This window comes from Choloepus didactylus, chromosome 3 (assembly GCF_015220235.1).
Source record: "Choloepus didactylus isolate mChoDid1 chromosome 3, mChoDid1.pri, whole genome shotgun sequence".
NCBI lineage: Eukaryota > Metazoa > Chordata > Mammalia > Pilosa > Megalonychidae > Choloepus > Choloepus didactylus.
The window spans coordinates 51,735,261-51,761,418 of record NC_051309.1 but is presented as its reverse complement, the minus strand read 5'-3'; the positions used below and the strand labels follow the sequence as shown (position 1 = coordinate 51,761,418).

At 37.3% G+C, this 26,158-nt stretch overlaps 1 protein-coding gene across 1 annotated transcript in view; it reads left to right on the top strand.

Annotated features, from left to right (window-relative positions):
* CORIN (corin, serine peptidase) overlaps positions 1 to 26,158 on the top strand; it is a 282,039-nt gene that overhangs the window by 50,586 nt on the left and 205,295 nt on the right. The window contains exon 3 of the mRNA XM_037828932.1: positions 20,333 to 20,533. Coding sequence (XP_037684860.1) covers positions 20,333 to 20,533 — 201 coding nt within the window. The remainder of the gene's footprint in view (positions 1 to 20,332; positions 20,534 to 26,158) is intronic.

Genomic DNA, 26,158 nt, shown 5'->3' with positions numbered 1-26,158 from the left:
TTCAGGTTAGAAGGCAGTAGTGCAGAGGTCACATTTTGCAGAGAAAATAGTAAGTGTAAAAGTACAACCCTGTTAAAATATGGAGATGGACTTAGGAAACTGGGTGAAAGCTTGGCAGTGGTGGGAAATGCAGCTAGATAAAGTCGAAATGACACAGGGCCTTGCATGCCAAACTAAAGGCTTTGGGCTTAGTATCTAGGTTACTGATTTTCAAACACTATCCCGTGGAACTCAAGGTTCTGAGGAAGAGACTCCAGGAATGTACAAATGTTTGTTTTGATGCTCATTTAAAAAAGTAGATCTCAAATATATGCTCAAACTAAATATTAGATACCATATTTGAACAAACTGGAGGCCAGCAACTCAGTAATTTATGTTGACAGTTTACTTCATTTATATATGGATTGTGCTACTTGTCTTTATGGATAATATTCTCAGTTGGAAAGGTGAGCTGGTAAAAAAAAAAAAACTATTACCATTTATAATGACTTATCAGTATAAATAAAATTTTTTTGAACCTGTACAATCAAATAAAAAAATAGAGAAATAAAGAGCAAGACAATGCTGGTCTAATTGCATTACTAATTAGCAATATTACCTATTATTTTTATCATTGATTGGCTTATAAGTTATACATATATGTGTATATGTTATATATCTCATAACAAATTAATTCCAATGAAATACAGCTTTTATCTATTTGTAGATAGTAGACTCCTATATGATATTTTTGGAAAATAATATTTATCTGCTAAAAAGTGTTTGGAAACTACTACTGCTATGGGTGGTGGGTTACCATTGGAGGATTTCTCCAAGTGGTGAGAAAACTGATCAGGTTTATATTTGCGGAAGATAATAGGTCTGGATGCACTATAGAGGAATGGAGGTAGAAAGAAATGAAGGCAGGGAGACCAGCTTGGGACTCTGAACATAGTCTAAGTAAAGATGATTAAGGTTTGAATTAAGGCATTTGCTGGATTAAAATTAACAGAAATCATGACTGATTGGATTTTGGTGTGAGGGAGAGGAAGGAGTCCAGGTTGAATAAGACTTGTGACTTGGGTAACCAGGTTGATTTTGGTGCCATGTGTTAATGTTGGACTTAAAGGTGGAGAAGCAAGATGCAGGTAGATAGGGGGCAGATTGTTGAGTTTGGTTTGGGCATATTGAGTTGGAGATACTTGTGAGAAAACCAAGTTTAGGGAATCATATGTTGTATGCCTTTATTTTGTCCAAATTCAACAGTGTAGGCTGGGCAGATATATGGAGGAACAGAAGAACTCCAACATGTTTCCTTTCTAAGGGAATTTCTGGGGAAATTGTGCATATGTATGATTTTTGCCTTAGGTGCTGACTTTAGAACCTAACTCCCACCTCGATGTTGCAGGTCTGCAGTTAGAGGTATCCAGAAGGAAAGAGGGGAAGAGAGTCCTAGGCTAGGGTCATGAATCTGGGAGTCTCGGTGGCAGAGGAAGCAGGAGGAGTAGCTGTGCAGACAAAATGTATGGGTTAAAAGGTGAGGACAAAGCCCAGGAGGATGCTACAACTGAAGGTGTAGCCAGAGAAAGAGGAGGAAGCAAGAGACAGGAGGAGTGGTCAAAGAGGAGGGAAAGGAGCCTGGTCATGGTGGGTGTCATGGAGGCCAGGGGAGGAGAGGCAGGTCAGAGGTCAGAGGTCAGAGGGTGACCACATAAGAGGAGGACAGAAAAAGTGCCTCAGGATAGGAAGGCTGCAGATTCTCTATTGGAGCTTTGTCACTGCCCCACATCCTGCCAAGTGTAGTCTGCTCTCTGGCTAAAGGCCATGAACAAAACAAACTCACCTCTGCCATTCTCTTCCTCCAAGAGTCTACTCCCTTTCAGAGTCTGCTTGTTTTTGTTCCCTCTCCAGTGCCTTCTGTTAGATGCTTTTTTTGTATTTTGTTCAGAGTTTATAGTTATCTATGGAGGGGGCTGCCTGGTAGGAGCTTTTTCAGGCATACCACCAATTGTTATTTTTAAAAGTATCATGATACAGTGCTCCATGGTTCACATGCATTGAAGAATATTTCCTTTCATTCTCAGGGTCCAATGCTAACAAGTTTAAAATACACTTTTAAGTACCTTGTACTGAGAGGCCTCAGAGCAGACAGGGGATGTTATTAAGCCAGTGGTTTAAGCAGGTTATTTTTATCACTATGTATGGGATTAGGAAGGTTGCCAATTTATAACCACAAGTAAATGCCATTTTGGCACCTATCCAGGTAACCTTTAGAAAGTGGAGGTTTCCCCACACATCTTCTTAAAAAAGCATTCTTTGTGTGGGTTCTGCACCATATTGTTTGATATAAACATACTGAAGAAGTATCTGCCCAAATAGACATTTGCTTTTTTATATCTGAGATGTTTGTTGCTAAGAGCAATAAAACCATTTTATATCTTTGTTTAAAAACCTTGTTACATTCTGCTTACTTTGAAAATGTTGTTTGGTCCGCATTTGTAACACCATGCTCTTTCAAGGTTTTGTATTTAGTTGCCAAGGGATGCTGGGATGTTGATTGTGTATAAATAAGAGGAGGTCTAATTTCAAAGGGCAAAGACATAGTGAGAGGATTATTGATTAGGAAAAGGTCATACAGCCTTAGGCTAACAAACAAAGATGCATTATGTGTCTAATTTTGTCTCTTTTGGCTCCTCTCATGACTGAAGTTAAGATGGTAAAAAGATTTCTGAAGATAAGAGAATTGGACTTTTTGAATAATTATTTTAGCAGCAGGCAATAGGTGAGAGCAGGGGCAAATCCTATCTCAGCCCACCTCTGTAAACTGAAGCTGGAGCTTCAAAGGTTTAGTTTAGCTTAGTCTGGTTTAGTTTTGTTTTGTATTTCTAAGCTGGACAGATAGTCCGAGCTGTCTATATGTGGTTCCAAAGATCTGGACTCTAAAAGAAGGATTCTGGTTTTTGAAAGAAATTGAAAGAAAACTGAAAAGTGAGAAAGATACATAATATCTAGGTGTTTATTTCTTTATAGTCTATTACTGATGGTCCATATGACATAGAAAAAAAGAACATGTAATTCAGCACTAGAAAGCCTGGGTTTAGGGTCTCATTCTTTGATTTATTAAATGTGTGATACTTCATCTGTGAGATGGGAAATATTACTGTTTTTCATTTCATGCTATTGTGGAAGTCAAATGAAATAATATTTGTGAAAATGTTTTTATAGATGATAAAGTTCATTATGAAAGTAAGGAGTTGGTTTTTATTTGCTTATGAGTATAATGATTACGAATATTATGTGATTATTTTAACAGACAGTTCTATCACACCCAAATAACAATTGACTAAAAAATTGCTCATTATAACTCTATCCGTTAGAACTAAACCTTGTACTATGACCCTTTGTCATAGTAACCCCATAACCGAGCCATTGCTGCAGAATATTCTAACTGCCCAAACAGTAGCTAAGAAAGAATAAAATTGCCTGTTGGATTTGCAACATGGCGGCTAGTTTCCCATGATTTATGTGAAGACCTAAGAGTCATTTTCCAGAGGTTTATTCATTTCTTTTAAGAACTAAACCTGCAGCAGGTTTTGTTGCCACCATGTGGCTGTGGGAGTCAGCTTATGCCATGATGTGCTTTACCAGAGGTTGAACTGATACCTGCCTTAAGTATGTCTACACACATACACACATATATTGTATGTTATATATGACATGCATGCAACATTTAAAGTAAGATTATTTTGATATATTGGGAAACATTTAAGAGAAATAAAGTTATAGATATAATTTGATATTTTCTTTCCTTTAACAAATATTTATCGAGTTCCCGTTAAATGCAATGCAGCATGCTGTGGGCATTGGGTACAGCACTGAATAAAGCAGGTGTTGGACCTGCTCGCATGGACTCCACAGTCCAGTATAGGAGAAAAGCATTAAACAAATGATCACATCGTTAATTGATTGCTACCGAGGTAACTGCTATGTGGAAACAGACAGTGTGCTGACAGCTTACGACAGGGGACCTAAACTGCTCTGAAGTGAGGAAAGCCTTCCCTGAGAGAATGACCCTTTAAACATGAAATCCACAGTGAGGATGGTGGAGCAAGGGAATGACAGGGTCTGGCTGGGACTTTTAGAAGATGCCTTTGGCAGCTATGTGGGGATATGGTTGAAATGGGTAGAGTATGTGGCAGGGAGGAAAAATTAGGGGTTATTGCAAGAGTCTTACAGTCGTGGAGCTTTGGGGTATGGTCTCCACTGACCTTTTCAAGCTATTGTTCATCTCAATTTAATTTCACCCAAGTTATGGCCCCAAATCTTATTAGAATACTCCTAACTTCTTTTCCAGGCTGTTAAAGACTTGGTTTTAAAAGGTTCTTCTACTTTTCTTTGTTTTAGCCATAAACTTTATAAGGAATAGTCTAAGCCTACCTTTCTAGTTTTCTTAATACCATGTGACTTATGAATTTTTATTTTTGCTATGAAGAAGAAAGAAAAATTATAGTCAGAGGAATATAGAAAATAGGGTAAACAGTCCATTTTTTTTTTTGGAACCCAAGAGAAATATTCATCTTGAAAAGCGCTAGATGAGCTGGAGCTTATCGAACTTAAATATAGTTTTTTCTCTTAACAAATTTCTTAGCAGCTTGTGACTTTCAGAAGAATTTGGAATTATAAGAATGTTAACTCCCTAACTTGCAATATTGTATTTTGAATATCAGTTTTAAAGGGAGGACCTCCCAGAGCCTTAGTTCCCAGAGAATAAAGTCTAAAGTCCTATACCAAAAATTTAAGATTTTTTATGTTCTTTCTTGATCTGACGCCACATTAGTCATTTAACTCCTCAAATTCTCTTAATAAATCTGGCTTTTCAGTGCAGATTGTCCTTTACAACATAGGGTCCTCAAACTTACAGGTATTTTTTCTTTAACTTCTCAGATCTGAGGTTATGTGCTACTTGTAACACTTTTTGAAATTGTAGCCTACAGCTTTGGTACTCAAAGTGTGGTCTATGGACCAGATGCATCAGTATCACCTAGGAGGTTGTGAGAAATGTGGCATCTCAGCCCCAATCAGACCTGCTGAATCTGCTTTCTACCAAAATCCCCAGGTGGTTCCTGTGTTCCCTTCAGTCTTCAGCCCACTATAATCTGATATCCCCTCTTTTGCTTTCTTTTCATGCTACAAAATCTATTATTTTTTTTTTTTTACCAAAGCCACCAATGTCTTTTTATCCATCGTGCAGCATCTGAAAGTAATGTCTGTTCGAACACTTTATTTTATTTTATTTTTTTTAATTCAGTTTTATTGAAATATATTCACAAACCATATAGTCATCCATGGTATACAATCAACTGTTCACAGTATGATCATATAGTTATGCGTTCATCACCACAATCTATTTCTGAACATTTTCCTTACATCAGAAAGAATCAGAATAAGAATAAAAAATAAAAGTGGAAAGAGAATACCCAATCCATCCCCCCATCCCACCCTATTTGTCATTTAGTTTTTACTCCCATTTTTCTACTGATTTTTTTTCAATTTTTTAACTTTGTTTATCAAAAAGTTAAAAACAAACAGGCAAACAACAACCAAAAAAACCCCACAACATTTCAAACAAAGCAATGGATTAAGGAAAACAAATAACCTAAAATAACTACTTTGTTTCCAATATGTTCCTACCATACCCCAAGAAAATTAATAAACCATGTCCAAACAGAGGAGTAAGAAAAACAAATAATCTAAAATAACTACATTGCTTCCAACATGTTCCTACCATACCCCAAGAAAATTAACAACCCCTAAGAAAACAAAGGAATAAGAGAAAAAAAAACCTAAAATAACTCTATTGCTTCCAACATGATCTTACTATATCCAAGAAAGTTTACAAACCATAATCATTCCTGAGCATTCCCATAACATTGAGATTACCCTCCATAGTTTATCTGTTCTTATTAGATTATCATTCCCCCTCCACTAATTGGTATCTCTAGGTCCCCTACATTCTACAGTATAAACATTGTACATTTTTCACAGAATTCACATTAGTGGTAACATACAATATCTTTCTTTTTGTGCCTGGCTTATTTTGCTCAGCATTTATGTCTTTTTTTTTTTTTTTTTTTTAATCTTCATTTTATTGAGATATATTCATATACCACGCAGTCATACAAAACAAATCGTACTTTCGATTGTTCACAGTACCATTACATAGTTGTACATTCATCACCCAAATCAATCCCTGACACCTTCATTAGCACACACACAAAAATAACAAGAATAATAATTAGAGTGAAAAAGAGCAATTGAAGTAAAAAAGAACACTGTGTACCTTTGTCTGTTTGTTTCCTTCCCCTATTTTTCTACTCATCCATCCATAAACTAGACGAAGTGGAGTGTGGTCCTTATGGCTTTCCCAATCCCATTGTCACCCCTCATAAGCTACATTTTTATACAACTGTCTTGAGATTCATGGGTTCTCGGTTGTAGTTTGATAGTTTCAGGTATCCACCACCAGCTACCCCAATTCTTTAGAACCTAAAAAGGGTTGTCTAAAGTGTGCGTAAGAGTGCCCACCAGAGTGACCTCTCGGCTCCTTTTGGAATCTCTCTGCCACTGAAGCTTATTTCATTTCCTTTCACATCCCCCTTTTGGTCAAGAAGATGTTCTCCGTCCCATGATGCCAGGTCTACATTCCTCCCCGGGAGTCATATTCCATGTTGCCAGGGAGATTCACTCCCCTGGGTGTCTGATCCCACGTAGGGGGGAGGGCAGTGATTTCACCTTTCAAGTTGGCTTAGCTAGAGAGACAGGGCCACATCTGAGCAACAAAGAGGCATTCGGGAGGAGGCTCTTAGGCACAACCATAGGGAGGCCTAGCCTCTCCTTTGCAGCAACCGTCTTCCCAAGGGTAAAATCTGTGGTAGAGGGCTCAACCCATCAAACCACCAGTCCCCTATGTCTGTGGTCATGTTAGCAACCATGGAGGTGGGGTAGGCCAATACCCCTGCATTCTCCACAGGCTCCTCAAGGGGTCACTAAATCTTTTTTTTTTTTTTTCCTTTTTTTTTTTTTTTTTTTTTTTTTCTTTTTTAACTTTCCCTTCTTTTTTAAATAAACTGTATGAAAAAAAAAGTTAAAAAGAAAACAAACATACAATAAAAGAACATTTCAAAGAGACCATAACAAGGGAGTAAGAAAAAGACAACTAACCTAAGATAACTGCTTAACTTCCAACATGTTCCTACTTTACCCCAAGAAAGTTACCTAATATAGCAACATTACTGTGAACTTGCTCCTACTATATCCATCAGAAATTAACAGACCATAGTCATTCCTGGGCATCCCCAGAACGTTAAATAGCTTATCTGTTCTTCTTGGATTATTGTTCCCCCTTACTTAATTGCTCTCTATTGCTAGTTCCCCTACATTCTACATTATAAGCCATTTGTTTTACATTTTTCAAAGTTCACATTAGTGGTAGCATATAATATTTCTCTTTTTGTGACTGGCTTATTTCGCTCAGCATTATGTCCTCAAGGTTCATCCATGTTGTCATATGTTTCACGAGATCGTTCCTTCTTACTGCCGTGTAGTATTCCATCGTGTGTATATACCACATTTTATTTATCCACTCATCTGTTGAAGGACATTTGGGTTGTTTCCATCTTTGGCAATTGTGAATAATGCTGCTATGAACATTGGCGTGCAGATATCTGTTCGTGTCACTGCTTTCCGATCTTCCGGGTATATACCGAGAAGTGCAATCGCTGGGTCGAATGGTAACTCTATATCTAGTTTTCTAAGGAACTGCCAGACTGACTTCCAGAGTGGCTGAACCATTATACAGTCCTACCAACAGTGAATAAGAGTTCCAATTTCTCCACATCCCCTCCAGCATTTGTAGTTTCCTGTTTGTTTAATGGCAGCCATTCTAACCGGTGTTAGATGGTATCTCATTGTGGTCTTAATTTGCATCTCTCTAATAGCTAGTGAAGCTGAACATTTTTTCATGTGTTTCTTGGCCATTTGTATTTCCTCTTCAGAGAACTGTCTTTTCATATCTTTTGCCCATTTTATAATTGGGCCGACTGTACTGTTGTCATTGAGTTGTAGGATTTCTTTATATATGCAAGATATCAGTCTTTTGTCAGATACATGGTTTCCAAAAATTTTTTCCCATTGAGTTGGCTGCCTCTTTACCTTTTTGAGAAATTCCTTTGAGGTGCAGAAACTTCTAAGCTTGAGGAGTTCCCATTTATCTATTTTCTCTTTTGTTGCTTGTGCTTTGGGTGTAAAGTCTAGGAAGTGGCCGCCTAATACAAGGTCTTGAAGATGTTTTCCTACATTATCTTCTAGGAGTTTTATGGTACTTTCTTTTATATTGAGCTCTTTGGTCCATTTTGAGTTAATTTTTGTGTAGGGGGTGAGGTAGGGGTCCTCTTTCATGCTTTTGGATATGGATATCCAACTCTCCCAGCCCCATTTGTTGAAAAGACCATTATGACTCAGTTCAGTGACTTTGGGGGCCTTATCAAAGATCACTCGGCCATAGATCTGAGGGTCTATCTCCGAATTCTCAATTCGATTCCATTGATCTATATGTCTATCTTTGTGCCAGTACCATGCTGTTTTGGCAACTGTGGCTTTATAATAAGCTTCAAAGTCAGGGAGTGTAAGTCCTCCCACTTGGTTTTTCTTTTTTAGAGTGTCTTTAGCAATTCGAGGCATCTTCCCTTTCCAAATAAATTTGATAACTAGCTTTTCCAAGTCTGCAAAGTAGGTTGTTGGAATTTTGATTGGGATTGCATTGAATCTGTAGATGAGTTTGGGTAGAATTGATATCTTAATGATATTTAGCCTTCCTATCTATGAACATGGAATATTTTTCCATCTTTTAAGGTCCCCTTCTATTTCTTTTAGTAGAGTTATGTAGTTTTCTTTGTATAGGTCTTTTACATCTTTGGTTAAGTTTATTCCTAGGTACTTGATTTTTTTAGTTGCTATTGAAAATGGTATCTTTTTCTTGAGTGTCTCTTCAGTTTGTTCATTTCTAGCATATAGAAACATTACTGACTTATGTGCATTAACCTTGTATCCCGCTACTTTGCTAAATTTGTTTATTAGCTCTAGTAGCTGTATCGTCGATTTCTCAGGGTTTTCTAGATATAAGATCATATCATCTGCAAACAATGACAGTTTTACTTCTTCTTTTCCAATTTGGATGCCTTTTATTTCTTTGTCTTGCCGGATTGCCCTGGCTAGCACTTCCAGCACAATGTTGAATAACAGTGGTGATAGCGGGCATCCTTGTCTTGTTCCTGATCTTAGAGGGAAGGCTTTCAGTCTCTCACCATTGAGTACTATGCTGGCTGTGGGTTTTTCATATATGCTCTTTATCATGTTGAGGAAGTTTCCTTCAATTCCTACCTTTTGAAGTGTTTTTATCAAAAAGGGATGTTGGATTTTGTCAAATGCTTTTTCAGCATCTATTGAGATGATCAATTGCTTTTTCCCTTTTGACTTGTTAATGTGTTGTAATACATTGATTGATTTTCTTATGTTGAACCATCCTTGCATGCCTGGAATGGACCCCACTTGGTCATGGTATATGTTTTTTTAATGTGTCTTTGGATTCGATTTGCAAGTATTTTGTTGAGGATTTTTGCATCTATATTCATTAGGGAGATTGGCCGGTAGTTTTCCTTTTTTGTAGCATCTTTGCCTGGTTTTGGTATTAGATTGATGTTAGCTTCATAAAATGAGTTAGGTAGTGTTCCCTTTTCTTCAATGTTTTGAAAGAGTTTGAGTAAGATTGGTGTCAGTTCTTTCTGAAAAGTTTGGTAGAATTCCCCTGTGAAGCCATCTGGCCCTGGGCATTTATTTGTGGGAAGATTTTTGATGACTGATTGGATCTCTTTGCTTGTGATGGGTTGGTTGAGGTCTTGTATTTCTTCTCTGGTCAGTCTAGGTTGTTCATATGTTTCCAGGAAATTGTCCATTTCCTCTACATTCTCCAGTTTGTTGCCATACAGTTGTTCATAGTATCCTCTTATAATTTTTTTAATTTCTTCAGGATCTGCAGTTATGTCACCTTTTTCATTCATTATTTTGTTTATATGGGTCTTCTCTCTTTTTGATTTTGTCAGTCTAGCTAGGGGCTTGTCAATCTTGTTGATCTTCTCAAAGAACCAACTTTTGGTGATATTTATCCTCTCTATTGTTTTTTTGTTGTCTATGTCATTTATTTCTGCTTTAATCCTTGTTATTTCTTTTCTTCTACTTGGTTTAGGATTGGTTTGCTGTTGATTTTCTAGCTTATTCAGTTGATCCATTAGTTCTTTGATTTTGGCTCTTTCTTCCTTTTTAATATATGCATTTAGTGCTATAAATTTCCCCCTTAGCACTGCTTTTGCTGCATCCCATAGGTTTTGGTATGTTGTGTTCTCATTTTCATTCGTCTCTATATATTTAGCAATTTCTCTTGCTATTTCTTCTTTAACCCACTGATTGTTTAGGAGTGTGTTGTTTAACCTCCAGGTATTTGTGAATTTTCTAAGTCTCTGATGGTTATTGACTTCTAATTGTATTCCATTGTGGTCAGAGAATGTGCTTTGAATAATTTCAATCTTTTTAAATTTATTGAGGCTTGTTTTATGTCCCAGCATATGATCTATTCTGGAGAAAGTTCCATGAGCACTAGAAAAGTATGTGTATCCTGGTGATTTGGGATGTAATGTCCTGTATATGTCTGTTAAATCTAATTCATTTATCAGATTGTTTAGGTTTTCAATTTCCTTATTGGTCTTCTGTCTGGTTGATCTATCTATAGGAGAGAGTGATGTGTTGAAGTCTCCCACAATTATCGTGGAAACATCAATTGCTTCCTTTAGTTTTGCCAGTGTTTCTCTCATGTATTTTGTGGCACCTTGGTTGGGTGCATAGACATTTACGATTGTTATTTCTTCTTGCTGAATTGCCCCTTTTATTAGTACGTAGTGGCCTTCTTTGTCTCTCAAAACATCCCTGCATTTGAAGTCTATTTTATCTGAGATTAATATTGCTACACCTGCTTTCTTTGGCTGTAGCTTGCATGAAATATTTTTTTCCATCCTTTCACTTTCAGTTTCTTTGTGTCCCTGTGTCTAAGATGAGTCTCTTGTATGCAACATATTGATGGTTCATTTTTTTTGATCCATTCTGCGAATCTATATCTTTTAATTGGGGAGTTTAATCCATTTACATTCAACGTTATAACCGTGAAGGCATTTCTTGAATCAGCCATCTTATCCTTTGGTTTATGTTTGTCATATTTTTCCCCTCTGTCTATTAATATCCTTTATTGTACCCATACCGAATCTCTTTAGTACTGAACCTTTCTCCAAGTCTCTCTGTCCTTTGTTTCTCTGTCTGTAGGGCTCCCTTGAGTATCTCCAGTAGGGCAGGTGTCTTGTTAGCAAATTCTCTCAGCATTTGTTTGCCTGTGAAAAATTTAAGCTCTCCCTCAAATTTGAAGGAGAGCTTTGCTGGATAAAGTATTCTTGGCTGGAAATTTTTCTCACTCAGAATTTTAAATATATCGTGCCACTGCCTTCTTGCCTCCATGGTGGCTGCTGAGTTGTCACTACTTAGTCTTATGCTGTTTCCTTTGTATGTGGTGAATTGCTTTTCTCTTGCTGCTTTCAGAACTTGCTCCTTCTCTTCTGTGTTTGACAGTGTGATCAGTATATGTCTCGGAGTGGGTTTATTTGGATTTATTCTATTTGGAGTTCGCTGAGCATTTATGATTTGTGTATTTATGTTGTTTAGAAGATTTGGGAAGTTTTCCCCAACAATTTCTTTGAATACTCTTCCTAGACCTTTACCCTTTTCTTCCCCTTCTGGGACACCAATGAGTCTTATATTTGGACGTTTCATATTATCTATCATATCCCTGAGGTCCATTTCGATTTTTTCAATTTTTTTCCCCATTCTTTCTTTTATGCTTTCATTTTCCATTGTGTCATCTTCGAGGTCACTGATTCGTTGTTCAACTTCCTCTAGTCTTGTACTATGAGTGTCCAGAATCTTTTTAATTTGGTCAACAGTTTCTTTAATTTCCATAAGATCATCCATTTTTTTATTTAGTGTTGCAATATCTTCTTTATGCTCTTCTAGTGTCTTCTTGATTTCCTTTATCTCCCGTACTATGGTCTCATTGTTCATCTTTAGTTCTTTGAGTAGCTGCTGTAGGTGCTGTGTCTCTTCTGGTCTTTTGATTTGGGTGCTTGGGCTCGGGTTATCCATATCGTCTGGTTTTTTCATATGCTTTATAATTTTCTGTTGTTTTTGGCCTCGTGGCATTTGCTGAACTTGATAGGGTTCTTTTAGGATTTGTAGACCAATTGAAGTCCTTATCTCTAATTTATCAGATCTACAGCTTCGTGGAGTACACTTTCTCTAACTAACCAGCAGGTGGCGTCCACGAGCCACCTGTTCTCCACAAGCAAGTTCTCCCCTGCTTAGCCTTTTTGGTGAGTGGGGGAGTGAGTCTTGTGGGGTCCAATTGGTGTACCAAGCTTGCGTGTGTAGTTGGTGTTGCCTGCCCTGTATATGGGGCGTGTTTCTGGGCAGTCAGGGAGGGGGCTGGCTCTAACAATCAAATCTCCCTGGTGATCCTGGAGTTTTAAAGCTGCTGCAATAGTCTAATCCTTCAGTTCAGTCCTGCCACAGTTTGTCTCTGCCACTGACCCACAAGTCCTTGGTATTGGCGTATGGCTCCTGAGACTTGCAAGTGGGCCCCTCTTCCAGGCCGTGCACCCCGGGTCCTCTGTTGAGGGATGACTGTGCTATGTCACGGTTGAGTGCCATCCCCCCAGGGCAGTTCTGGGCTGCTGGGCTGTGTAGGGAGGCTCCCAGTCTGCTGAAATGATGGCTGAATGGGCCTTTGTTAATTCACACTGCTCTACCTTCCCAACTCTGGGACAATCAGCTGAGGTTGCAGGGAAGGCTAATGTCCACGCCCAGTTTTGTGTTGTGTGCCTGTTATTTGAAGCACTTCCGTCACACTGGGTTGTCTGGGGCAGTTCTGGGCTATGGGGCTGGCGATGGGCAGGAGTGTTTCCTGTCCACCAGGTTGATGGCTGTGAGCGGACACCCCCCTTTTCTTGGGAAGTTGTGGTGTTTAGTGAATTTTCTCAGCCACTGGATTATTGCATTTTGTCTCAGAGCTCTCCTAGTTCTGCTCTTGACTTGACCTGCCCGAATAGCAAGTCTTTGAAGCTTTCTGTATTGGGCTTCTTAGAGTAATTGTTTTAGAAAAAGAAAAAAGGATTAAAAAAAACAACAACAAAAAAAAACGGGCCCTCCTCAGAGATCTAATGGGTTATTGAAATGCTAAGAGACAAAGCAACCAGGGCCATTAAGGAAAGGTCCAGAGAGATTAAGGAAAGGGCAGAGAGATCAGCTTTTCTTCAGGATTTGCATATGCGCCTCAGGGCCCTTCCCCTTTCTATGTTCACCAGAACTCCAAAAATCCTCCGCTTTTATTTTGGAGTTTTTCGTGTTGTTTTTTTTCTATGCCTGTCTCCTCTCTGCTGGGCTGGCTGCTCTCAGATTCTCTGGTGTCTGGTCTCAGTCTATCTATGGTTGGAGTTTGAATCAGTAGAATGAGTTTCCGATAAGGGCTGCCACTGCAGTTCTCCCTTCTCCTTCCCGGAGCTGACAGCCCCTCCTCCCCTGGGACTGAGCCTGGCAGGGAGGGGCGTGGGTCCCCTGGCCGCAAAAACTTACAGATTTCGCTGATCTCAGCAGTTCCATGTTTTCATGAGTGTTGTATGAAGTATGCCCAAAGTCAGATTGCTCTGTGGTGTCCAGTCCACGCAGTTCCTGGCTTTCTACCTACTTTCCTGGAGGAGTAACTAAAACATACAGCTCACCAGTCTGCCATCTTGCCCCGCCTCCCGCCTGTTCGAACACTTTAAAATGAAGAACTGTGCTTTCTGTGTGTTTGTTTATATTGATTCATGATGAGCACATTCATTGTCAGTTGGTACCAGCTATGTTTTCTTCCTTTCAGTTGTGATACCCAGATATGCTTTTGCTCAGGGTTCATACTCCTTTCTTCTGGAAACACTCTTCTGCCTTATCTACATATTATCCCTCCTAGGTATCCTTCTGTCTCTTTGGCTGTTCATTCCCAGTCTCCTTTACCTTGTCTTCATCCATTAAATGTTAGGGTACCATCTAAAGCTCTCTTCTCACTTTACACCCTTACCTCTCTTAGGGGTTTCACCCTCACGCATGGCTTCATTCATCATTCACACATTCCACAAACACTTATTGAGGTCTACATTGGTGCCAGGCACTCTGCTGGGTGTTTGAGGTACAGACATGCAAAATATACTTCCCACCTTCCAGGAGGCAGGCAAGCAAACAGACAATTCCACTTGCATGTATATGCATTATGATATAAGCAGTGTAAGTTTGGGAGCATAAAAGAGGGACAACTTTGTTGGGGAGTCTGGCAAGGCATTCTGGAGAAAATGTTTAGATCTACCTCTGGCCTCCAGATTTTTTTTCTCCTGAATGTTTCACAGGCATTTAAAATTCAATTTATTGATAATAATCACAATGGCAACAAGAAAACTAAGTTCCTACAAATCTACTTGTTGTGGTTTGAAGCTGAATGTACCCCAGAAAAAATATGTTCTTAAATTTAATCCATCACTGTGGGTGTGGACCCATTGGAAGTAGGATCTTTTGGTGAGGCTACTTCAGTTAAAGTGTGAGCCACCTCATTCAGAGTGGGTCTTAATCCTCTTATTGGGGTCCTTTATAAGAATGAAATTCAGACAAAGAGAAAGAATGCCACAGAGACAAGAAGCTGAAAGCAATGAAACCCAGAAGAGAAGGGAGAGACCAGTAGATGCTGCCATGTGCCTTGCCATGTGACAGAAGAGTCTGGGATTGCCAGCAGCCAGTGTTCAGGAAGAAAGCATCCGCCTAATGGGGCCTTGATTTGAATATTTTCATGGCCTGAAAACTATAAGCTAAAAAAATTCCCATTGTTAAAAACAAACCCATTTTGTGGTATCTGCTTTGAGCAGTTTAGTAAACTAAAATACTACTTTCCATTATTATCTATTGTATTGGCCAGGGTAATCTAGGTTATGCTGTGTAACAAACATTCCCAAAGTATTAGTGGTTTAAAAATAGTAGAGGATTATTTCTCACTCATGCTACATGTCCTTTGCAAGATGGCAGAGAGGATTCTTTGCTCATCAAGGTCATTCAGGGACCAGGTTCTTGGACAAGCCACCATCTTGACCTTTTGTGGTCTCTTTACCACAGAAAAAGAAAGAGCTCTGGAGGCTCTTATATCAGCAATTAAATGCATCTGCCTAAAAGTGACACATTTTAATTTCGCATATTGACCTGAACTGTCACAAGGGCTGACTCAAAAGATCAGAAAATGCAATCCAAGCATGTGTGCCAATAGAATGGGAAAGAATTGGAAATATATGATAAATGTCATTAATGTCTACCACACTGCTCTCAGCTGGGGACAGCTCATTTACCAAGTCATTCCAGCCAGAAACCTTGAAGAGACTGTTAACACTTTCTCTTTCATCCATATGATTTTACCTCCACAAACTCCCTCCCAAATGTTCCTTTGTCTTCACTTCCCTTGTCTTACTGCTCTCTCACTTGGAATATTGCAGTAGCCTTCTTACTTTCATCTGGATTTGACCTCTTTCCAGCGTTACCCTGCTTCCAGAGTGTTTATTCTAACAACATTTTGCCCTACTTAAGACCCTTCAAATGTTCCCCATCACAACAAGATAAATCCAAAACTCTTAACAGGGCCCATCCTTCACAATTTGGGTTTAACTCTCCAGCTTTTTGTCCCATCAGTCCTCTGTGAGCTAGTTGTGTTTACTCACTTGGTACTAGGTTCTGCCTCCCTTTGCTCTTTCTAGAAAATACTTCATTTCCTATTACCACACCCTTGTCTTCCCCACCAATGCTTTTCATGAATCTAGAAAATGTCTAATCATCATTAAGATTTAAGTCAAGGATCAGTCTCCACTAAGAAATCTTTCCTGACTTTTCCAAATGGAATGACTGCTATATCTCTACTTCTTGTCATCAAAGTGCCTTTTGCATATCATTCTCAAAGTACTTGTAGCATGTTCATATTTTTTATATTACATGCCTATATCCCCCAGCTAATCTATAAACATCTACTGGTAAGAACTTCCCGCTAAACGTTGTGTTCTTAGCAGAGAGTAAATACAAAGTTCCTGGCACATAGAAGATGCAAAGTAGATGTGTTACCACATGGCCAGAGGTACAAATATAAGAAATTATTAAAAATCACATCATAGGAAGATAAGTTCTAGAAGCATATGATAGTTGATATATTCACATCCTGGCTGCTAAAACAAATATCATACAATGGGTTGGCTTGACAGGAATTTTTTGGGTCACAGTGTCAGAGGCTAGAAGGCTTGCTTCCTCCCAGGGTTGGTGTCTTCTGACTGGGTGGCAATCTTTGGGGTTCCTTGACTTTTCCATCACAAGGCAATGCACATGACAGCACCTGCTTTCTCTTCTGTCTTCCATTGGCATCCAGCTTCTGGCTGCTCCCCTGGCTTCTCTATGCCCAATTTCCTTTGCTTATAAGGACTGCAGCCATGTTTGGCTAAGGACCATCCTCCTTCGGCATGGGCACACCTTAACTAATAACATCTTCAAGGTCCTATTTACAAATGGGCTCACACCCAAGGACCGAAGTTTGGGACCTGAACATGCCTGTTGTGGGGGACATGATTCAATTCCCAACAGTTGATAATATTTTTTAACCTGAATACTTTATCCAGGGAGGAAAGTGTGTGTGTTGTGTATGTGTGATGTCCCAACTCAATTCTTGAGCAAGTTAATTAACCCTCTTAAGTTTTTGTTTCCTCCTCTCTACAACTCCCTAAAAGAGGCTTAATTACAGCACCTGCCTAATACAATGGTTGGAAAGTTAATTCATTTGATGTCTATAGTGAGGGCATGTAGCATGGTGCCTGCATTAGTTTCCTATTGGCTGCTGTGACAAATTACCACATGCCTAGTGGCTTAAAACAACACAAATTTATCTTACAGTTCTGTAGCTTACAAATCCAAAAGGGGTCTCACTGGACTAAAATCAAGATGTTGGCAGGGCTGTATTCCTTTTGGAGGCTCCAGGGGGAGAATCTGTTTCCTTGCTGTTTTCAGCTTCTGGAGGCTTCCAATAGTGCTTGGCTCATGGCCCCTTCCATCTTCAAAGCCAGCAGTGGCCCGCTGAGTGTTGCTCATGCTGCATCACTCTGACACATACTCTCTTGCCCCCCTCTACTGCTTATAAGGACTCATTACATTGGGCTGATCTGGAAAATCCAGGATACCCTCCGCATCTCAAGATCCTTAATCACATCTGCAAAATCCCTTTAGCCATCACATAAGGCATTTGAGGCAAGAGATTCACAAGTTCTGGGACTTAGCACTTGGACAATCATTTGGGGGACAATCATTCTGTTTATACCACAGGGACTGAACCACTGTAAATAATCAGCAAAGTTTGGCTATTATTGGAATTTTAGACATTTTTATATTTCTTAAACATTTTATATGGTTTTTTATTACAGAGCTGAAGTACTTTGAGCCATAAAACCTTGATACAATGTGACCTTCTATTATTAACTTACTGTTGAAGAGCTATAGTTCTTTCACTCTAAAAGTGGGTAAAGTGATTCACTGTTAGAAATTTCATGGACCATTTTGTGATGCTGGGATGCACTTATAACAAAAGGAAATTGGTATTTATTTAAAAGTACCTTAGTAGCCCTAAGGAAGACAGTTTTCCTATCATTACTATCATTGTATAGTAATGACTAACAGTTATTGAGAACTTCCTGTGTGCCAGGCACTGTTCCAAGTGTTTAGATATGTATTAACTAATTTGATCTTAACAGCCAGTCCCATGAGGTAGGAAATTTTATTTTTCTTATTTTGTAGCACTTGAGAGTTTTCCCAAAGTTTCAGGACTAGTAAGTGGTAGAGATGGGATTTAAATCTAGGTGGTCAGGTACTAGAACCTGAGCTTTTAACCACAGCAGTATAAAAATAGGAATGTGGAAAAGGATTGAGTGACACTGAAAGAATGAACATTGTACTTTGTGTTAACTGCTTTCTGCATTGCAGCTTGAGAGTGTTTAATATTATTGACTTCTAAATTTTGTAGTGTTTAGAAAATGCATAACAGCCAACTAACTGTGAGTTGGTCAATTTCCAGAGATGCTTGAAAACAAATTGTCCAATGAATTAGGGCTTTGGAACACAGGTCATTTAGATTGATCCCTCTCTTTCTCTTTCTCTCACCGAAATATACTTCAGGAACAATAGCTGCAGCAACTATCATATTTTATCCTTTTCTCCATCTGCCATATTGCTTTGATACACAGGGTTTAAGAGCAAGGAAGGTATCTTTTTTTGAAAGGTGTTATCCAAGTCAGTGCCTGATAGCTAAGAAAGTCAATGTTTTGGAGAACTTAGTGTGAACAGATGTTACAACACTTTCAGCACTGTGACTAGGTAAAAAGAGTAAAGGAAAGATTATTAATGAGGCCAGTCATTACAAACAAACTGTTAAGAACCAACAGTTGTTGAAATATTTTATACGATAAGGAAGAGAACCCCTTTTAAAGTGAATTACTCAGGAGTAAAACCATGAGGAATTAGCATTGGCTACAAGTATTTTAACAGAGCTGGATGTAGACTCATAAGATAAATAAATCTACTTTGTTGTCCTTATATCTCCATTACAGCCACATTAGTGGAAATAGCAGGCTATGTGGAAAATCTCTTTAAATCATAATAAGCCAAACAAATAATAAAACAGACCCATCAACAGATCTTCACCAAAGTAAAATTATATCTAATTGATTAGCAAATTTCCCCTTATGAATCAAATACATTTCATATAGTACTCAAACCTGTCACATGCATTATTTTGATTTAGGGTAATTTATAAATCATCTTGAAAATCAAGAACAATTCAATGAAGACCTTCATTTCACCTTCCTACATCTGGTGTTTACTCACACTCATGCAGGCTGTTTGGAGAGTGCTACCTGTATCACATGTTCATGATTTTTAGCTTCGACTCTCCGATGTTTTATTTAGAATACTTTGGCAGATGAAACTGTTGACCTTAGTTAGCCAGAAAACAGCTGCTTTTCTATTTTGATTTGTTGTTAATATTTTCCAAGTGTCAAGCACATGTACAGAAATTTTTTCCATAGACTGATATTAAACATTTTATTTATATTTCTTTTATTTTTAATGGTCCATGAGACTGTTTAGAAAAGTGAGAGCAAATTAGAGCATTCACCATATCTTTAGACAAAAAAATTTCCTTTGGGTATTTCTATAGATGGATCATCATCACATTCATTTATTTTTGTGGCATGCTCAAGTAAGTGCTATATTCTGGAAAAACAGTCCACTGTCTACTTTGACTGACTTAAAAATACATGATCTTTTTCAGAGTTTTCAAGTTTCTGCCTATAGACAAAGCTAGGTGTTTCCCAATAATCTTAGGATGGCTCTTTATTTTGTCAATGAATGAGTACTTTGAGAAAGTGACCATTTGATAATCTTAGTTTAATGACTATTTCTCATTTCTTGTTATTAATTATATTTTATAACTTCTGATCAAAGATGATAATTTAGCTTCATCTTTTAGTTTGTGCTATAATTAGGGTTTTACTTTTTTGGCTTCTATGATGTAAATCTTGGTAAATGTATGAGCCCAATTGTTTTTAATTTTATGTTATGTATAGGTCATTGAAATTTAGTGCAAAATATAGGGAAATATAAGGCTGAAGTCAATCAGGCAGACATGTGTCCTTTGGTGGCAGAAATGGTGATATATGGAGTATACATCCTGGGTACCAACTAGCATAAAATGATTGGTGAAATTGAGAAAGCAGGAAGGAGACGCTGTAAGATGCACCACATTTTACTTATTTATGATGAGTTCCGGGTAAAGTCACCACATTTTAAGGTGGATTTGTCCTAAATTCTTTGGGTACTAGGAAACATAGTTGGGAGACTCAGTTTATAAACCTTAAGCTTTTGAGAAAGCAGCATTTTCATCACAGTGTCATGTGATTTGCAGCAGAATGGAAACTGTCTTGGGTGTCCCCTTGCAGGGCTGCTGGCGGCTATCTCTCTGTGCTTGCCTGGATAGAATGAGACATGGGAAAGTAGCTGTATGGTTTCCTTAATGTGTATATTTATAACAAATACTTGTTTGTTTGTTTTTTTTCAGGAACATTAAAAAAGTCCTATTTTAAATCAAATTGGAGTGAACCTTTCGTCACTGATGGTGAAGTCCAAGTGTTTGATGTTTTTCTTACAAATAACATTTATAATGAGAACACAGTTTTATCAACTGAACATCCCAACCAACACATTCCAGCTTGGACCCCAGATGCTTCTCTCCCAGGGGATCAAAGTCACAAGAACCCAAGTACGTCTGAAGGTGCTGAAGGCAAGTGCCCTTTAATGTCTGTGGAATCCATGCTGTATTTTTAAGTGTGGCGACCAGAGCTCTTAATTCACAGTCATTTCCTGTTTACTCTGGAAAAGCTCTACTCAGCTATTTTGTTAAGTCTAGTCCACTGCCCTATTCTTAAACATGAAATCTCATCAGCTCAGCCATCCAGAAATGGAAAAGAGTAAAGAAATGGAAATGTCATTCATTATTTCTGAGGTTAAAAATTTTACCTGCTTGCCAACTGCTTACCAATATAATGGTATTGATTTTATTGTAGTTCACATATAAAATTTTGTGCCTTTGTTTTGGCATTTTAAGTTACTTACCGTGAGATGGTAGTTTGTGTTGGTCAGTTTCTTGGTAGGTTCCCAGTTATACCATAATACCTAGTACCTAGTGAGTTAGTAGGGAACTATCCTCCCATTTGTTTTGGGGGTGTCACGTGATCCTTCTCCCCCTCCCTTACCTCTCTCTTCTCCCTCTTTTATTCTCTGTGTAGTTTATTTTACTTTTTGGTGACTGACAGATACTCAGATCTTGAAGTAACCGGTATGTGAGAAACTCTTCTGCAGGGGGACAAATAAAAGGATATGTTAGTTTATTCAGAGAAAGTGCTGAAGAGAGAGAAGAAGAAAGAAAGTGTGGGGATGGGGCATATCCTCATTATCTCTCAGATCTTTAGTAAGGCTACCAAATTCCCAGATTGCTTGGTGGGAGTGGATTTGCGTAGAAAGTACTAAACAGCTTTGGTTCTGATCCAATCAGTGCTGACAAAGAATAATCAGAGCGCAGTCGCTGTAAGAACATTCTCATCAGTTGTCTTAATTCTAACTTTCAACTTTCTAAAATAAGGTTATATGGTTGAAAAATATACAAAGCCCATCCATCCATGATCAGATTCTTGTTTGTTCCTACCTCTTTCACGAAAATCCACAAAGGGAGATCATATCTTAGGTCTAGGACAGAGTATTTATTTTTATTTTGAGCCAGGAAGGGAAGGATTAAGTTGACTTTTAGCTTTCATAGTATGTATTTGTCAGTGTTTGAAGAAAAGCAGGATTATTCTATGTCTCCAGCTCAACAGAGACAGACTGGATTTTATTGTTTCACAGAGCAGCTATAGGTATTGGTATTAACTGTTTCTTATGCTTAGGGTTCACCAGTGATTCTTGCTGATTTGTGTTTATTACCTGACAGTAATACTGCAAACCAAAATTATACCATGTAAAATTCATTTACCTCATGAGCTTAGTTTTGAGATTTATATTTTGGTCATGTCTTAAGCACTTCATTATTCTTAAGGACAGTGTTTTCCCTCCGAAGTACAGAAATAATTTATATAATTACTCAGTCCAGTTAATGTGGTTGCAATTAGCGCAACTGTTATTTTCTTTCACTAAGTGGATTTGTTTCTATTTGGAAAGTTCTGTCATTTGTTAAGATTCAAATAGAGGTTACTTATGCATATAATGAAGAGTAAAGAAACATGTGGTATAGTTGTTGTGAGTTTGGGAATTTGATGAAAGTCTGACTCATTTTTCTCGTCCTATGGCTGGAACATTACTTGAGAATATGAGCTTAATTTGACAGGTAGAGGAAATCCAGGTGAAATTAGAATGATTAAAAGGAGAAAGGCTGCAACCTTTGATTACTGTTGTTAGTGTACTTGCCACTTAGCATTGAGCTTTATTGTCTGACCACATAGATCTTAGCAGTCCATCTATATCAACCAAAACTATTTATTGAAAGGAATTTGATAGCTTTTCATGCAGTTCAGTAATAGCGCCAACCTGTGATTGCAGAGCTTTTGATAGTTTGCAAGGCATATTTGAATATTTTCTCTTTGTGATTCTTGTAATTTACTGACAAGGCTTGCAGTATAGATAATAACATATGCCATTTTTCAAGGTATGAAGGTGAGGCTTAGAGAAGTCAAGTAGACACGTTCAGTATCACTTGCCCAGTAATTGGTAGACCTGGAATTGTGATTCAGATCTTGGGATTCCTAGCCCAGTGGTCTTTCAAATATTTCACACTTCCTCATTTAATTTTATTGCTTTTTTTTTTTTTTTTTTTTTTTTTTTGCAGTAATAGGAACATAAATTTTAAGCTCCAGGAGAGTAGGGCTCTGTTTTATACATGCTGTATTGCCAGTCCTCAATAAATCACTTGTTGAATGAATAAATAAATGAGCTACAGTGATTTTAAATTTTAATATTTGACATCACTTTTGTTAGAAATGCCTGACCACATTTCTGCCCGTTGATATTTATTAATCCAATTTTACTTAAGTTATTTAATGCCTTGTATCTGTACTAACACTTAGCAGAGAAGTTGCTTTTATCCTTTTTAAATTATTCTCTAATTAAAATTGTATTTTTAATTCCTGGCATGTATAAAAGTGATTTGAGTCCACTTAATTCCAAAAATGCAGTTTTCCAGACATTCTCTCCTACACAGACCTCCTGGGTAGGAAACCAAAGGGGGAATTCCTGACTAAAGGGTACCAGAAGATACCCTTTCCTTAGATATCTCCTCTGGGGGGTCCTTCATACCATGACAAGGCACAGAATATTGCAGTTTATAAAGTCTTAACTACAATTCCCCTCATATTTACACTATGTTGCATTTAATATACTTAACGTCAAAGGATAAAGGCAGAGCTGGGCTTTGTGAATGTGAAGTATCCTTAATGTGACATCTGGTACTTCCTGGAGTTTCATTAGTTGCATTTTGAAAACCAATTGTAATGTGGAAGGGGAATAGGTCCATGGTTAGCTTTCATACTGTGTTTTAGCAAAGGATTTTTCTAGGTCATATCTGGATTTTTATTTTCCCATATTTCTCCTTATAGATTTTATAAACATTTAAACATATGTTGCACTTTAAGGAAAGGGAAATAGGCAACCTTGGCCAACCAGGAGCTTTGGGGATTAAAGATAGTAGGGCACGCAATAAAATTACCTAAAAATTCGAATCAGGAATTAAGGTGACAGAGAGAGATGGATTTTGTATTGAAAACTTAAAGTGTCTTGTTTTCTCATCATGCTGTTTGATAACCAACTCCCAAGTCTTCTATATGAGACCAAAATGCATTACCCTTCTCACACACTTTGATTGATAACTGCTTTATTCAGATATAATTCACTTACCATAAAATTCACTGTTTTAAGGTGCCCAATTCAGCAGGTTTTAGTATAGCCACAGAATTCCATAATTCATCTAATTTTAGAACATTTTTATCACTATAAAATGAAACATTGTATCTATTACTCCCTTTTCCCTCCTCTCTCCCATCCCCTGATGGGGATACAAACACGAATTATTATTATTGTATTATGTTGGGGATACAAATACATATATAAAATATTATATTATATTTGGGGATACAAACACTAATTATAATTATTGTATTACATTGTATACTAATTATTGTATTAGTATACAAACACTAATATATTTTTTGTCTGTATGGCTTTGTCTATCCTGGACATTTCATAAAAATGGGATCATCAATATGTGGTCTTTTGTAACTGGCTTCTTTCATTTGGCTTAGTGTTTCCAAGGTGCATCCATTTTGTAGCTTGTACCAATATGTCATTCGTTTTTATAGCCAAATAATATTCCTCTGTATGGATATACCATCCATTTATCTATTGAAGGACATTTGGGTTGTTTTTACTTTTTACCTGTAACAAACGGTGGTTCTTTGAACATTTAAGTACAAGTTTTATGTGAAAAAATTTTTCAATTTTGTTGTGTATGGTTAGGAATTGCTAGGTTATATGGTAGGAGAGGAATCTCTAGGTAATATGGTAACTCCATGTTCAACATTTTGAGGAACTGCCAAAGTATTTTCCAAAGTAGCTGCATTATTTTATACCCCTACAAACATTGGATTTTCCCACATCTTCACCAATACTTGTCCTTTTTAGTTTAGCCATTCTAATGGATGTGAAGTGGTATCTTGTGGTTTTGATTTGCATTTCTCTGATGACTAATGACGTTGAGCATCTTTTCATATGCTTAATGGCTATTTGTATATCTTCTTTGAAGAAATGTCTATTCAAATCCTTTGCCCATTTTATAATTGAGTTGTTTTTTTGTCATTGAGTTGTATGAGTTCTTTATATATTTTGGATACAAGTTCCTTTGATATATGATTTGCAAATATTTTCTCACATTCTGTGGGCTGATTTTCACTTCTTGATGGTGTCCTTTGAAGTACAAAAGTTCTTAATTTTGAGGAGGTCCAATTTTTATCTATTTTTTCTTTTGTTGCATGTGCTTTAGGTGTCCCATCTAAGAAACTATTGCCTAATACAAGGTCACAAAGATTTATACCTATGTTTCTTTTAAGTGTTTCATAGTTTAAGTTTTTACATTTAGGTCTTCAATCCAGTTTGAGTTAATTTTTGTATATGATGGGATGAAGTGGTTCACCTTTATTTTTTGCATATAGATATTCAGTTGTTTCAGCATGATTTGTTGAAAGACCATTCCTTTCTGAATTGTTTTGGCACCTTTGTTGGAACTGAACCACAAATGTAAAGGTTTATTTCTGAACTCTGAACTATATTCCGTTGATCACACTGTCTGTGTTACTATAGCTTTTTAGTAAATTTTGAAATTATGAAATGTGAATCATCCAAATTTGTTCATTTTTTTTTCAAAATTGTTTTAGCTATTCTGGGTCTTTTGAATTTCCACATGAATTGTAGGATTTGTTTGTCAGATTCTGCAAAAAAAGCCAACTGGTATTTTGATAGGAATTGCATAGAATCTGTTGGTCAATTGGGGGGGGGGCACTGACATCTTAATATTGTCTTACAATCTTTGAACATGGATATGTTTCCATTTATTTAGGGCTTCTTTAATTTCCTTCAACAGTGTTTTGCAGTTTTCAGGTACAAGTTTTAATTCATTCTAAATATTCTATTACTTTTGATGCTATTTTAAATTGAATTGTTTTCTTAATTTCATTTCTGGATTTTTTATTATAATGTACAGAAATACAGTTAACTTTTGCATATTGATATTGTATCCTGCAACCTTGCTGAATTCATTTATTTGTTCTAATTACGTGTATGTATTCCTTAGGATTTTTAATATATATGATTATTCTATCTGTGAAAAGAGATAGTTTTGTATTTTCTTTTTCAATGTGGATGTTTTTATTTCTTTTCTTGCCTAATTTCTCTGGCTAGGGCCTCCAGTACAATATAAAGTGCAAGTGGGCAAAGCAGACATCTTTGTCTTGTTCATACTTTTAGGTGTAACACTTTCAGTCTTTCACCATTAAGTATCATGTCAGGTATGCATTTTTTATAGATGCCCTTTATCAGGCTAAGGATAGTCCCTTTTACTCTACTTTGTTGAGTGTTTCTTTTAATCATGAAAAGGTTTTGGATTTGTCAAATGATTTGTCTGTGTCTATTGATATGATCATGTATTTTTACTGTTTATTTTATTAATGTAGTATATTACATTGATGACTGATTTTTGTATCTTGAACCAATCTTGCATTCCTTTGATAAATCCCCCTTGCTCAAAGTGTATAACATTTTTTATATGTTGCTGGACTCAGTTTGCTAGTAT